At 45.1% G+C, this 14520-nt stretch overlaps 1 protein-coding gene across 1 annotated transcript in view; it reads left to right on the top strand.

Annotated features, from left to right (window-relative positions):
• The window catches only part of LOC142560458 (uncharacterized), a 79556-nt gene extending 66851 nt beyond the window's left edge, over positions 1 to 12705 (top strand). The window contains exons 2-4 of the mRNA XM_075672584.1: positions 5363 to 5439; positions 6634 to 6815; positions 11013 to 12705. Of these exons, the coding sequence (XP_075528699.1) occupies positions 5363 to 5439; positions 6634 to 6815; positions 11013 to 11322 (569 nt within the window). The 3' untranslated portion in view covers positions 11323 to 12705. The remainder of the gene's footprint in view (positions 1 to 5362; positions 5440 to 6633; positions 6816 to 11012) is intronic.
• Positions 12706 to 14520: the final 1815 nt, after the last annotated feature.

Here is a 14520-nt window from a genome sequence, read left to right as displayed (position 1 = left end):
AGAATTGCGCAAATTCGTTTATTAATCAGTTAAGCTAGTATCTGTGAACATGCTTTGCAGGGGAAGTGATGAATGGGTGGTATTTGAGCTTCACATGGAACTATACTATCATAGGCTGATGTTCTTTCCCCGATAATTTACTTGCGCAAAGTCGTTTATTAATCAGTTAGGCTAGTATATGTAAACATGCTCGTGCTATGCAGAGGCAGTGATGGATGGGTGGAAATTGAGCTTCACATGGAACTATACCATTATAGGCTGATGTTCTATCCCCTATAATTTACATGCGCAGATTGGTTTATTAATCAGTCAAGCTAGTATCTGTAAACATGCTTGGCAGCGTCCGTGTTGGAAGGGTGAAATTTGAGCTTCACATGGAACTATACTATTATAGGCTGATGTTCTTTCCCCTATAATTTACTTGCGCAAATTCGTTTATTAATCAGTTAAGCTAGTATCTGTAAACACGCTTTGCAGGGGAAGTGATGAATGGGTGGTATTTGAGCTTCACATGAAACTATACTATTATAGGCTGATGTTCTTTCCCCTATAATTTACTTGCGGAACTTCGTTTATTAATCAGTTAAGCTAGTATATGTAAACGTGCTTTGCAGGGGAAGTGATGTATGGGTGGCATTTGAACTTCACATGGAACTATACTATTATAGGCTGCTGTTCTTTCCCCTATAATTTAATTGCGCAAATTCGTTTATGAATCAGTTAAGCTAGTATCTGTAACCATGCTTTGCAGGGGCAGTGGTGGATGGGTGGAATTTGAGCTTCACATAGAACTATACTATTATAGGCCGATGTTCTTTCCCCTATAATTTACTTGCGCAAATTTGTTTATTAATCAGTTAAGCTAGTATCTGTAAACATGCTTTGCAGGGGCAGTGATGCATGGGTGGAATTTGAGCTTCACATGGAACTATACTATTATAGGCTGATGTTCTTTCCCCTATAATTTACTTGCGCAGATTGGTTTATTAATCAGTCAAGCTAGTATCTGTAAACATGCTTGGCAGCGTCCGTGTTGGAAGGGTGAAATTTGAGCTTGACATGGAACTATACTATTATAAGCCGATGTTCTTTCCCCTATAATTTACTTGCGCAAATTTATTTATTAATCAGTTAATCTAGTATCTGTAAACATGCTTTGCAGGGGCACTGATGCATGGGTGGAACTTGAGCTTCACATAGAACTATACTATTATAAGCTGATGTTCTTTCCCTTTAATTTACTTGCGCAAATTCGTTTATTAAGCAAAAAAATTACCGACGATTACGTTACTTCCTAATGCGAAATTTGAGCGGAGCAAATAAGCTGTTTCACCTTTTCGATAGATTGAGGCAAAGAAATCGAGCAACACATGTATGCGCTATCACAGAATTTTTTTTTTATTTTTCACACGTATTCCTTTAACAAAGACTCCACTAGGTAAGCTTCTGCTTCGGCGGCACGCACCTCTGGATTCTGACGGCGACGGCACTGGGCCTCTGCTCTGGCAGCTCGTTTAGCAGCAGCAGCAGCAGCAGCAGCAGCAGACGGAGGACTTCCATCGGTCGTCTCGCTCTTGGCTCAGAAAGAACTGGCAGATAATTTCGCAGTGGCGAACGGCAGCGGCAATTTCGGCTCGGGCGGTGCACATATACAGATCCGGCGCCACCGATCTGGCTCTCTGATTGCCACCGCACAGGGCGAACGGCAGCGGTAATTTCGGCTCGGGCGGTGCACATATACAGATCCGCCGCCACCGATCTGGCTCTCTGATTGCCAGCGCACAGGGGTTGCATTGGAGGAGGAGCGAAGAAAGGAATTAAGTTCGAGCCGGCGCTTTGACAACCGGAGACTCGCAGGAAGAAGGGGGAGGGGGGCGGCGTGTACACCCAGCGGCAAACGATGGGGGCAGAAGCGCGCGCAGCAAGCGGACAACACGATAAAGGGAGGAGGGAAGAGATAGCAGCGACTGACTGATGCCGCTGACGCCGATAGTGAGTCAACCCCAGCTGCGGAGTTGGTTTCAGGGACAACGCCGCCGATGCCGACACAAACAATATGATACCCTCGCTTCCGCAGCGCTAAGAACCAGGTTTAGCCGTGGGAAGGTGGTCACGTATTCGTCGACGTGCCGGGGCCTACGTGAAATAACCGGCGCGTCGGCAACTGAAGAGCACCCTATCCGCCACACAAGAACAGGGGGGGGGCCCTTTCCTCCTCTTTCTGCATGGCGGCGACGGTGTTCTATGCAGTCACGTTATCTTGACTCTCTAGCGGCGTCAGCGGCATCCAGCGGTATCAGTCGGTCGCTGCTAGCGCTGGGGGGATGAAAGGGGGGCGGAGCTGGTTACGAGGCCGACGACAACGCCGACGACGACGCGAAACCCAGGAACGGACGCCAAAGAGCTGCGCTCTAAAAAGCTAGTATCTGTAAACGAGCTTTGCATAGGCAGTGGTGGATGGCTGGAACTTGAGCTTCACATGGAACTATACTATTACAGGCTGATGTTCTTTCCCCTATAATTTACTTGCGTAACTTCGTTTATTAATCAGTTAAGCTGGTATCTGTAACCATGTTTGCAGGGGCAGTGATGCATGGGTGGAACTTGAGCTTCACATAGAACTATACTATTATAAGCTGATGTTCTTTCCCTTTAATTTACTTGCGCAAATTCGTTTATTAAGCAAAAAAGCTAGTATCTGTAAACGAGCTTTGCATAGGCAGTGGTGGATGGCTGGAACTTGAGCTTCACATGGAACTATACTATTACAGGCTGATGTTCTTTCCCCTATAATTTACTTGCGTAACTTCGTTTATTAATCAGGTAAGCTAGTATCTGTAACCATGTTTGCAGGGGCAGTGATGGATGGGTGGAATTTGAGCTTCACATGGAACTATACTATTATAGGCTGATGTTCTTTCCCCTATAATTTACTTGCGCAAATTCGTTTATTAATCAGTTAAGCTAGTATATGTAAATATGCTCGTGCTTTGCAGAGGCAGTGATGGATGGGTGGAATTTGAGCTTCACATGGAACTATACCATTATAGGCTGATGTTCTTTCCCCTATAAGTTACATGCGCAGATTGGTTTATTAATCAGTCAAGCTAGTATCTGTAAACATGCTTGGCAGCGGCAGTGATGGATGGGTGGAAATTGAGCTTCACATGGAACTATACCATTATAGGCTGATGTTCTTTCCCCTATAATTTACTTGCGCAAATTTGTTTATTAATCAGTTAAGCTAGTATCTGTAAACATGTTTTGCAAGCCCAGTGACGGATGGGTGGAAATTGAGCTTCACATAGAACTATACTATTATAAGCTGATGTTCTTTCCCGTATAATTTACTTGCGCAAATTCGTTTATTAATCAGTTAAGCTAGTATCTGTAAACATGTTTGCAGGGGTAGTGATGGATGTGTAGAATTTGAGATTGACACAGAAATATACTATTGTAGGCTGATGTTTTTGTCCGTTATAAGTTGTCTGCGTAAATTTGTTTTTTAATCAAGTAAGTTATTGTCCGTAATCGTGCATTTGAGGGTTGAGTGACGGATGGGTGGAACTTGAGCCTCATATTAAAGTGTACTATTATAAGCTGAGGTTTTTGTACGCTATAATGACGCGAAATAAGTTTGCACGTGTTGTCACGGGACCCTTAATGCGAGAACGATGAAGTTCGTGGTTGCGCGCGGTCTCTCCGAGGACCAGCCATCGCTAAAGGCAGACGTTTCTTCCCAATCTGTCGGTGGTCAACTGTTTTAGTTGCAATAGCTGGGTGACAATATGTTATTTGCAGAAATTCGTTAATAATCAAGTTAGTATCTATAAACGCGCATTTCTAGGGAGAGTGATGGATGGGTTGAATGTGAGCTTCACATAGAATTGAGCTAACACGACTGAGCTGAGCTTCTAACACACTATCATAGGCTGATGTTTTTTCGACGATAAGATATTTGCGCAAATTCGTTTAATAATCAAGTAAGTTAGTGTCTGTAAGCGTGCATTTGCAGGAGCAGTGAGGGGTGGGCGAAATTTGAGCTTCACATACAACTGAGTTAACAGGATTGAGCTGAGATTCTAACATACTATTAGAGGCTGATGTTTTTTCCGCAATATGTAATTTGCGCAAATTCCCTTAGTAATCATGCATTTATTGTCTATGTACGTGCATTGAGGTGAAGTGATGGATGCGTCAAATTTCAGGTTGAGAGAAAAGTGAGTTAGCACGACTGCGCAAGGGTTCTATGGGGCTATAGACTTACGTTCTTTCCGCGAATATAAATTTGTGCATATTCGTTTAATGTTAATGTATATTAGTGTCTGCATACGGCCTTTTGCATGCGGAGTGATGGATGTGTCGAATTTGACCCTTTCAGAGATTTTGTTTCAGACGACATGGCTGAGGTTCTAACTGGCTCTAGTTTACGTTTTTTTTCCCAAGAAAAGTAATTTGCGGAAATTTAGCTTATCGGCATGTAATTTAGTAACTGCGTGCGTTTGTTTGGAGGGGGAGTGATGGATAACATGAATGGGCTGAGAATGCCCTTTTCCGCGACAACAAATGTCTTCAAATTCGCCTAATAATCGTGTAGTTAGCGTCTGTGTATGTGCATTTGCAGAGGGAGTGAATGATGTGTGCAATTTCAGCTTTACAGATAAGTTAACACGACAGCGCAGACATTCTGACGGGCTGTAGACTGCAGTGGTTTCCGTGATGGCGTACTTGCGCATATTCTTTTGATATTGATGCAAGTTTGTGTACGTGCATGTGCAGGGGTAGTGTTGGATGGATCGAATTTAAGCTTTACAGTGAAGTGAGTTAACACGACGTCGCTGCGGTTTTGGCATGCTACAGGCTGATATTTCTTCTTCGATAAGTAATTTGCGCAAATTGATTTATCATTCATGTGTCTGCACACGTGTAGTTGTAAGGGGCGTGATGGATGCGTTGAGTTTGAGTGTTACGGAGAACTGAGTTAGCACGACGTAGCGTAGGTTATAACTGGCTGAATGCTTGTTTTTTTTGCTCTGTAAGTAATTTGCGTAAATGGGTTTAATAACTATGTAAGTTAGTATCTATATACGTGCATTTGTGCCACCGATGGCAATACTTCTGTTGTAGAGTCCATATAATTGCTGTCGCAATTAAAAGAAATGAGATGGCGGAACCTGAGAACAAGCTTGAGTTTGATGGTGACCAGGCTAGCAACCCAGTGTCTCATATCATGAAACATTTTTCCCCGTTCCTGTCACATACGCAAACCACGTTTTCTTTTGTTTGCTTTCGTTCATCACTGCCGTTATCGGCCGTCACGACATGGACCCGGTCGTGTTGTGCTTCTATCTGTCGGGCAAAGGCGATGCCGGGGTTTCGTGCTTCGTCACCAGGTCAAGAGGCACCACTTGGGGCAGCTGTGCGAGTCAGAACAACAAGGTGAGCTCCTCGAACACATTTGTTGCGTCGAAATCTTTCCAATACCTCTCGCTTTGCACGGTAAATTGCCTGTAAAATTAGTTCGGAACCTCTATACTCGAGCAGCCCAGCTTCACAAGGTCGACCGCGTAGGTCGACTGCAAAGTCCGTTACGCGTCATTCTTTAACTTTAGCCTCTTTAATGGATCTTGTCGTTTATTCCCTCTTTCACTCACTTTTTTTCCTGGCTTGAGTGCTATAGTTCGCACTCATCAACGAATCCTGAGCATGCGAATAAACTGCTTATTTGCTCCGATTCGATCATTTCCAATGCCTCTTTGTTACTTCGCGCGTATAATATCTTGCCTATTAATAATTTGTTCCAGTTTAACACACTCGTCTTACTCCACCAGTTGCTTCATAATAACGTTACGTTTCCGTTCATTGCAACTGACCTTTTGCAGAATAAAAGTATGACCAGATTTGAGGCTAACAACAATTTCTTGTTACCCATGGTTCATACCAATTACGGCAAAAAAAAACATCTTCTTTCGCTGCAATTTCTCTTTGGAATTAATTACCATGAACCATAAAATCCTGTACTTCTCTTGCAATTTTTAAACATCCCCTTAAGCATAATTTCCTGCGATAACTTAACTAAGATCTGGCGGTGTACCTTTGACTTTTATCTCGCATGACATTTCTTGTATTTCATCCATGCTTTCTTCCGACTTTCTTTTATAACGTGCTTTTTCGTGTTTGATTGTAAATGACATGTATAATGATGTATTTAATCTGTAGATGTTGTTTATAATACGCTAATTTGCTGACTGTTGATATCACCATCAATGTTGTTATTAACCGAGGATCCCACTACAGTTCTTTCACTTTGGGACCCTCGTCTGTATATTTGTCATGTAATTACTTCTTTTTTTTTTGGAACCAATAAATCTGAATCTGAATCTGAAGTGTCCTAGGTGACTAAAAGTATTAGCAATCTTTGTCACCCTTGTGCTGACGCACGCCAGCAGCAACCAAACATCTTTCTCACACAAAAAGCTTTCGACAATCCTTTATAGATTTTTTATAGAAGATAATTTAATATGTTCAGGAAGGCAGGCTTTACGGAAAGGTTAACGAGGGTTCTCATAAAGATCAGAGAGCAGAAGATCATAGAAAGATTGTGATTATGAAAGCGTGCACTGATAACCACAGGGCCAGCAGCTGTCCAAAGAACCCCGCCCTGGAGACGTCCATGGGCACATTGCCATGAAGATCCGGGTGGGAAAGCGTCCCTTGCCGGCACCTCAACACATTTCTCGGCTCGCTGGCTGGACTCGAACACCGCCTCTGGTGGCATGTTGTCCAGCGTCACAAGGTCGACTGCGGTGTGTAAGGTATAGCGTAAAATTCTTTATGCATCATTGTTTTACTTTAGCCTCTTTAATGTGTCTTGTGCTTTCTTTCCGCTTTCCTTCCCTTTTTGCTGTGCTAGACTGCTATCTTCCCCACTTATCTAAGAGTCCCGAGTATGATAATAAACTGCCTATGTGACCTTGTTGCTTTATTTGTGCTTTTAATAAACTGCAATTCGAAACATGCAATCTGTTCACACAAATTTAGTAATGGCGTGAATATATTGCGATGTCAAGACTACTACATATTAATGCTGAAAACGGAAGTTTTCATCGTTAATATAGAACTGTTCATAAAGTTCTCTATTATTAGTTTTATTATTATAATATTAGGTATCTATTAATAATTATTTATTATTCATAGAGAATTATTCGTAATGTATTCTATATTAAATTACTTTCAACTCTGACGCTATTCGATTAGTATTTGATTCGGGTTTGAAAATCATTACTCACACACTCCTATTGAAAGTTAAATACAGGCAAAATAGTGAATGAGAAAGATGAAAGCTGATGTTATGATTGTCCCCAAAATATAGGAGGCACCTATAGTGCTCTTTAAAATCACGTTCAACGACTGCCTGTGACCTGGTGTGCCATTAGCTTTCAGTGGCACTAGTTTTGATAGGCATATATTTTAATAGCCAGGAAGCAACGTAGGCTCATGTTGTTGTCGGAGGGGTTCTAGAAAGCCGGACAAGGATAGTCAATGTAGTAAAACTACGGCAGTAAACCACGTTGCTTGCCGTGGTACACCATGCGACCCCTCAACATAATGCCTCTGGAGAGAAGAAAGAGAAGGTACTGATGTAGAACTGGACACTTCTTTATTTATACACGCGATTAGATGCAAATTAGGTGAACACTTAGTACCCATCCAAATATTCTTGGCTGCTTGCGTCACGGAACTACAGTTCGCAATTAGTACTGGTTGTAATACTACACGCAATGTAAATATACTGTTTGCCTTGCGTGTGCTGCAAGACAAGCCTAAAATGACGTCTACGAGAAAACTTTGCTGGCAAACATGACATGACAAACAAAAGTAATAGTGACATTGAGCGAAGACTTCGTATTTACACGAAATCTGGCGCATCGAGGTAACAAAAGCAGATCGAGTCGCTGACTATCCATACTCGGGTATCCGCTGTTCTGCGAGAGATTAGTTAACAGACAGAGAAGGCTAATGACATGAAGTCTTTCTATAAAAGTCGTCCAACTGCATATAATTGCTTTATTCGTTGCCGCAGCCTGTGATGCACTCAACTTTCTTTGCCCATTCACCAGCACAGTTGGCAGTATATTACCTCACTCTCCCGTTATCGCACACTCCAGACATTCAACACGGCTTACTGCACACGGCGACCTACCTCGTGTCATCATGGTAAATATATCATAGGTGGGTTGGTGGATGGTCATGATGACGATTCGCGTCCTGGCGGCCTGTCGCACATACTTGATGAGCATGAAGCCGCCTAGGATGTTCAAGACAGAAATCGGCTGTTCTAGCAATACCATATCTGCATTAACAAACGAAACGTGGCTGCTTGACCGATATAAACATCACTGAAGTTAAATGTGTTATTAGCAGCAGGCTTCATCAGTAGGTAACATTGCGCCCCGAAATGCAATGCATAAGGCTGTGGAAAGTGCTTTTAGCAGTTCAGAGTAGGCGAGAACATATGGTGCCATTTAATCTCATTGAATGCCACATACATTTTCGCCCAAAGGTCGGAGGTTTGCCTCGCATCGAGTCATGTCGTATGGAGTACAGCGGATAGCTGGTTTGCATAGACTGCCCAAAGGCGTCGCACCTATTGCCGGGTATGGTAGGGGCAAGGTGGTTTCACATGTTTCATGCTGGTTATGCTATAGAACACTAATGACGACTGCAGAAGTTTGACACTCATGTGAAAGACAAACCTAAGGCGATGCTATTTTGCACTTCCCTTTATGTGGACCCATGCTATAGTATTTGTCAGTTTATAGTAACCCTGTGGTAATCGATTTTTTATTGAAATAAAGGAATGAACGGTACGAAATTACTCCTGATTGCAGTTTAACGTGGCTGTAACTGTTTAACCTGGTCAAATAGTCAATAAACTCAGAAAGACGAGTATATGTCATTCTCACTGTTGCCTCTGCATTATCCCAGGTCGACCTGACTTCCGTAGCAGCGAGGTGAATAACATCCCTTGCAGCACGCTTATGTCGGGCCAATGTGCCATTTGCGAGCAACGTAGGCGACACAGTGCTCCAGCCTTGCCGGTGACATGAACACTCTGTTGTCATCGTGCAGCCGGCTGCTCCACTTTGGATGTTGGTTGGCCAGGATGTCCAGCAGGGTCGAACCTTCTTACCCTGCATCCTGAAGTGCAAAAATATATTGTTTATGTGTCTCGGCCACTCATATTTGCAGATATGTATCTTTTGCTACCTTTTGACAATATTTTATGCCAGCGATGTGCCGTTTCCACGATATTTGAAGCTAACAATTAACGATCTCTGGATGTAGATGTGGATGCAAACAAATGCACCACTTTGGTTAATCCGACAAGCAAGGCTGCGCGCTAGGACTTATTGGAAATGCAAAATGCCTTAAGTATGTACAAAAGTGATACAAAGAGCGAGTTTAAAGTGCGGAAATCAGCGACAACAAACTCCAAGGCAGCCGCGTTCGCGGACAGAGCTCGGTGCGCCTTTAATGGCCGCACTGCTGGCACAACCGAGCGCTCAGGCTTGCTCATCCAGTGGTCGGTGGGTGCAACGCAGCTTCCAGGTACGGCATTGCTAAAACAAAGATGCCAGCCGCAATCGACGAAACGCGTAACCGACGCACATTCAACATGGGTGCAGGTGCACAAATCAACGGGTTTAAGCCCCGGCTCCCTTCCAAAAAGTTTCCAGCGGCATGGAACAGAGTGCAGCACATAAAACTGAGAAAGGTGGATTAGTAACGAAAGAATGATGTAAACTGCTTTTCTTTCGTAGGCTGGACATTCTCGGTCGAATCATGAGCATGGGAATAATTTGCTAATAGCGAGCTTAATAAAGCACAATTGGGGGCAGCATCAGCGCAAATCCAAACGAGAACAATCCTGAAATTATTCAAACATTGTTCCGTTTCCAAGTTCACCTGCATTTGTAAATGTGTTTTTCATAAGAGTCCGAAACGTACACTAGGTACTACTAATCCATGTTTAAAACTGACTGCGTAGTAATTAGATTCCATAATTACCTTAACAGGCATGGCAATCGGTCATTGTGTCTCGGTTTCTATTTATGCTGATGGTGCAATGATTCAGATGTGAAGCGTTGCACAGTAGTAAAAATTGGGTCTTCATGCTAATTTTATGGATTTATTGCACTGGCTAGGAAACGTTTCATTGAACTAGCTTGATGTGTGTCTTGTGATTGGAGCAGACAACAAGCACTCGTCTCTGTATCACAATTTACATACTGTGCCGATTCATTACTTGTACTCATGCTTTTGACACACTTCGGCTGCCTTGACAAAGCACAAGTATGCCATTGACAGGCAAATATATGAAATATTTCGAGTTGTTGTCCGTTAATAAGTCGGGCAATAAAATGGCCTGTCTTTCCATGCTAGAATTGTCCGGCGTGGAGCACGTGGGTTGCAGCGTTCGAAGGTTTTTATAATGTCTAGTCTAGTTGATACGCACTGTTCTATTTGCATCCTTGCTTGACGATGAGCATTCTGATTATAAATATTTTTTTTTCGTAGACAGCCTAGGGGACGTTCTTGCTTATTTTTCGCGTGTTGTGATGCGTTGTGGTTTGAGTATCACTTGGCTTTTTACCGCCCATTGTGTATCATGTTATCTTTTTTCTGTACCTTTCACCATACCTTCTCATTAACAATGTAATGGCCCCTTACACATCACTCCGATGAGGAGCCTGTAAGGTACTGTAAATAAATAAATATAGAAAGAAAGGAAAGACGAGAAATAAATTAGTCAATTATACTGAGGTTAGATACGACTTTAGCTGCGCTAAGAAGCGGGGTCCGTAAATTTCTTCTCGCTCTCCGCAGCACCGACTGTCAGTCGAGCAGTATGCAAATTGCTGATAATTGAGGAAAACGCGAAGCAAGCATTTATTTCTGCCTGAAGGAGTTTCCAGCCCTCTCCATTTTTCTTTTCTTTTTTGTTACAGTTCCAGAGCAGCGTGGCTCACCGGAAGTGGCGATGATGGCGAACATATCCACACCACGAACTTCGGAGAATCCCTCGATTTGGAGCAACCTGATGCGCGGGCCACCGAACAGTCGCTGACCCAGTCTGGAGAGGTTCAGCTCGAACGCCAGGACTCGAACCTGCGTCACAGCAGCCACATTCACTGTCACGACGACGTGGCCATTCGCACCGTTGCTGAAAATTACGACAAACGCGTGGCTCCGCACACAAAAATAAAGTTTGAAAACACCGCTGACCAGAAGCCCAGAAGAGGACGACTACGACGATGACGACGTGTAACGCCCATGACGTGCAAGATCGCTCACACTTCACGCACCACGGCTCGAACTAATAAGTGTCTGCGGGGTAGGTCCTGACTAGGCTGAGCAGAGTTTGGGGTGGGTCATCGAAGTAGAGCACCGATAACAGGGCGGCTTACAGAGTTATACAGTGGGTAGAGGGAGAGGAACGACAAGGAGTGGAATGTTGGTGCAATGCATGATAATCTGAACGGAAAACCACGTACGACTGCAAAGCTTGGCGATGTTCACAGCAGCGCATGCTATTCGCCTGCTGTGTTTTTTGCAAACCCACCAAGGTGGTTCAGGACCATTTTAAACCTGTGATACATAACGCACCTTTTGTATACTGCGCCGTTTGCGGCTTCTAAATTCAAATTTGTGCAGGTAAAACGTTATAAGCTATATTCGTGGAAGCGAAGTTTCGGTTTTGAATAGCTCAGGAATCTAATTACCAACTACAGCGCTAATTATCTTTACTCACAAATTCTACTATCTTTAGTAAAAGTTTGCACTACATAGCGTGAAACCAAAATTCGACGAATGTAGAACCGTTTTTGAGAAGTGCAGGTTTAAGTACTCCCAAGTACTGTTCGTTTCAGTGGTTGGTGCTTTGAACAGCAAACTCGTCAAAGTAGGTATCTGAAAACAGCAGCCATGGACAACGAAGCCTGGAGTGAGACACGTGACTTCCACTGCAGTATTTACGGTGTCCCTTCACATGGCACAGGATGGGTACGTTAGAGAAAATGAGGGATGCCTTATGAGCGTGCTGCTCCAAACTGGCGTATGTGCAATCGCCGTATAACAGTCGGTCAGTCAATCAAACATGCTTGTCTTGCAGGAAGTACACACAATTTCCCTGCGGGAAAGCCTGACGAGGTCTTGGCCCCCTGAAGGTTCAGCCACTCGAATGCACGAATTTCATTGCATGTACTTTCGGGCTGTCTTGTGGTTTTATCGCGTGCTTTTCTTTTGGGTGCTCCACCCTCTTGGTAAGAACAGGTGTGCGTGGTGATTAGCCCAACGCTTCGCTAATGCTGTTTGAAGTTTCTGCCTCTAGAATCGCTGCTTCCTTCCCTCGTGCAGCTACCGTCTTTATGCTCTTACGGACGCTCTTCACGATTTACGAGTCGCCGCTAAGACGTTCTGAAAGTGTTTCGATTTCCGTGCCATTGTTAATTTCGACGTACGTGACGCAAAATCACATCCATAACGTATTTTCGTACTCACTGCGTCGTGTGCGCATGTGCACTGCATTAAGTGAAGGGTGAGAAGATTCGTTTGCTTATAGGCGGCCTCCTCTTCGCTTTGTGTGTGCGTGTGTCCAAACGATACATTTAAGAGCTTGGAAATAAAATTTCGTTGAATGAAGGCCGTGCGTGTCCATTCTCACTTCGTTTTCCGCACGAATAGTATCTCATACGAAGGACCCGTTCACTACCTACAAAATAGCACGTTCATATTTACGTTTCCGTGTGGAGTTTTCTTTAAGCGTGGACAAAATGGCACCAGCCAAGCGGAGAGGGCAAACAAATGAATTGTTCTGTCAAAGGGATACTTGTTCTAACACCTTCTTATCACCGAACATGGCAGCATGTCACAGCACTTCAATGTAGGAACACTTGCACCCTTTGGTGTGTATATTTTCCACACAATAATAATCATCGGCCTTGGTTGCGTTTCCTTTTCTTGAAAACGCTGCGTTCGTTACTTTCCAGTCCAGAACGCTCTGGCAGGCTGACAACGCGCATGCAGTTCGTAACTTGCAAGTACTGGGCTCGCAGCGCTAAAGAAAACAAATGCGGGAAATACAAATGATGGTAATTCTTGTGTGGCAAACATACACCGCAATAGGTGCAACTGTTTGTGGAGTGTGCCAAACCGGATCACAAATTGCAACATAATTCAAGCGTGTATAATGGTTCGGCTGCATGCCAGGCACGGCGCTATTACTCTCAGCCACTGCAATGTGGACGCAGAGTCTAGCATCGCAGCGCAGCCAACGTGACTGACCGCGGCCGGTGCGCATGAGCGGGTGCCAGCACGCGGATAGAGCACGCGTTATCTCGTCGGCAGAACGGACTATGTGAGCGTAGGCCGCGACAGCGGCCGAGCTGGCCAAGCTACTGGTCGACAAATAAACAGGGTTCGATGTGCCGTTCCGGTAGCCGAGCGGCTTGAGTGTTGAACTCGTATCCTTCAGGACGGTGGTTCGATTCCCGCTGCCTGCATCGCTGAAAAAAAAAAAAGCAGCGATGCGGATGCCGGGGCTCGAAGTGCCATCCATGAAGGTTCGAGGTGGACCGTTAAGGCTGGGTCTCGGACCCCAGAGGACCTCCTGCATCGTAGTACCGGCGTACGCATGGCCAGTGCGCGGATTGAAGGCGGTGCGGACGTCGGCACTATGAGGCAGGTGACCCCCTGGGAGTCACGGTGCCGTACAACTGGGTGCCGGAACTCCAAGTGCCGGAACTGGGAGTTCCGGCACCCAGCTGTACTCTCGGCCGCCGGAATGTGGCGGATAAGAGGGAGTTTTGTGTCATGGTGCACACTATTTCCTCTCGCTATCCCCCGGGTATCCTAAGAGGGTGGATACCTGTTGCTTTTGTGGGAAGTGCGAAGCGCACCCCACGGAGTACAACAGAAGAACACCCCTAGAGGAAAAACCCACCTGTAAGAGACCCCCCCCCCCCCCCAATAGAGAAAACCGACCCGGCCCACCTTTAACAGACCCAACCCCACCCCCTACAGAAAGCGCCGACCCGACGGAACCCCCCCGCCTCCAGAGAAAGCCGACCCGGCCCACTTCTAAGAGAACCTCTGCTTCGCTCTTTTGCCGCGAGAGGAGCCGACCTCTTTTGCCGCGTGATCTCTATAGAGGTGGGCTCCTCTCGCGGCAAAAGAGCGAAGCCGGGGTTCTCTTAGAAGTGGGAGCCGGGTCGGCTTTCTCTAGGGGGGGGGGGGGGGGTTCGGTCGGGCCGGGTCGGCGGTTTCTCTAGGGGGTGGGGTTAGGTATCCGAAAGGTGAGCCGGGTCGGTTTTCTCTATTGGGGGGGGGGGGTCTCTTACAGGTGGGTTTTTCCTCTAGGGGTGTTCTTCTGTTGTACTCCGTGGGGTGCGCTTCGCACTTCCCACAAAAGCAACAGGTATCCACCCTCTTAGGATACCCGGGGGATAGCGAGAGGAA

This window comes from Dermacentor variabilis, chromosome 10 (genome assembly GCF_050947875.1).
Source record: "Dermacentor variabilis isolate Ectoservices chromosome 10, ASM5094787v1, whole genome shotgun sequence".
NCBI classification, from domain to species: domain Eukaryota; kingdom Metazoa; phylum Arthropoda; class Arachnida; order Ixodida; family Ixodidae; genus Dermacentor; species Dermacentor variabilis.
The sequence above is the reverse complement of the archived record's forward strand: the minus strand, read 5'-3'. Positions and strand labels throughout refer to the sequence as shown.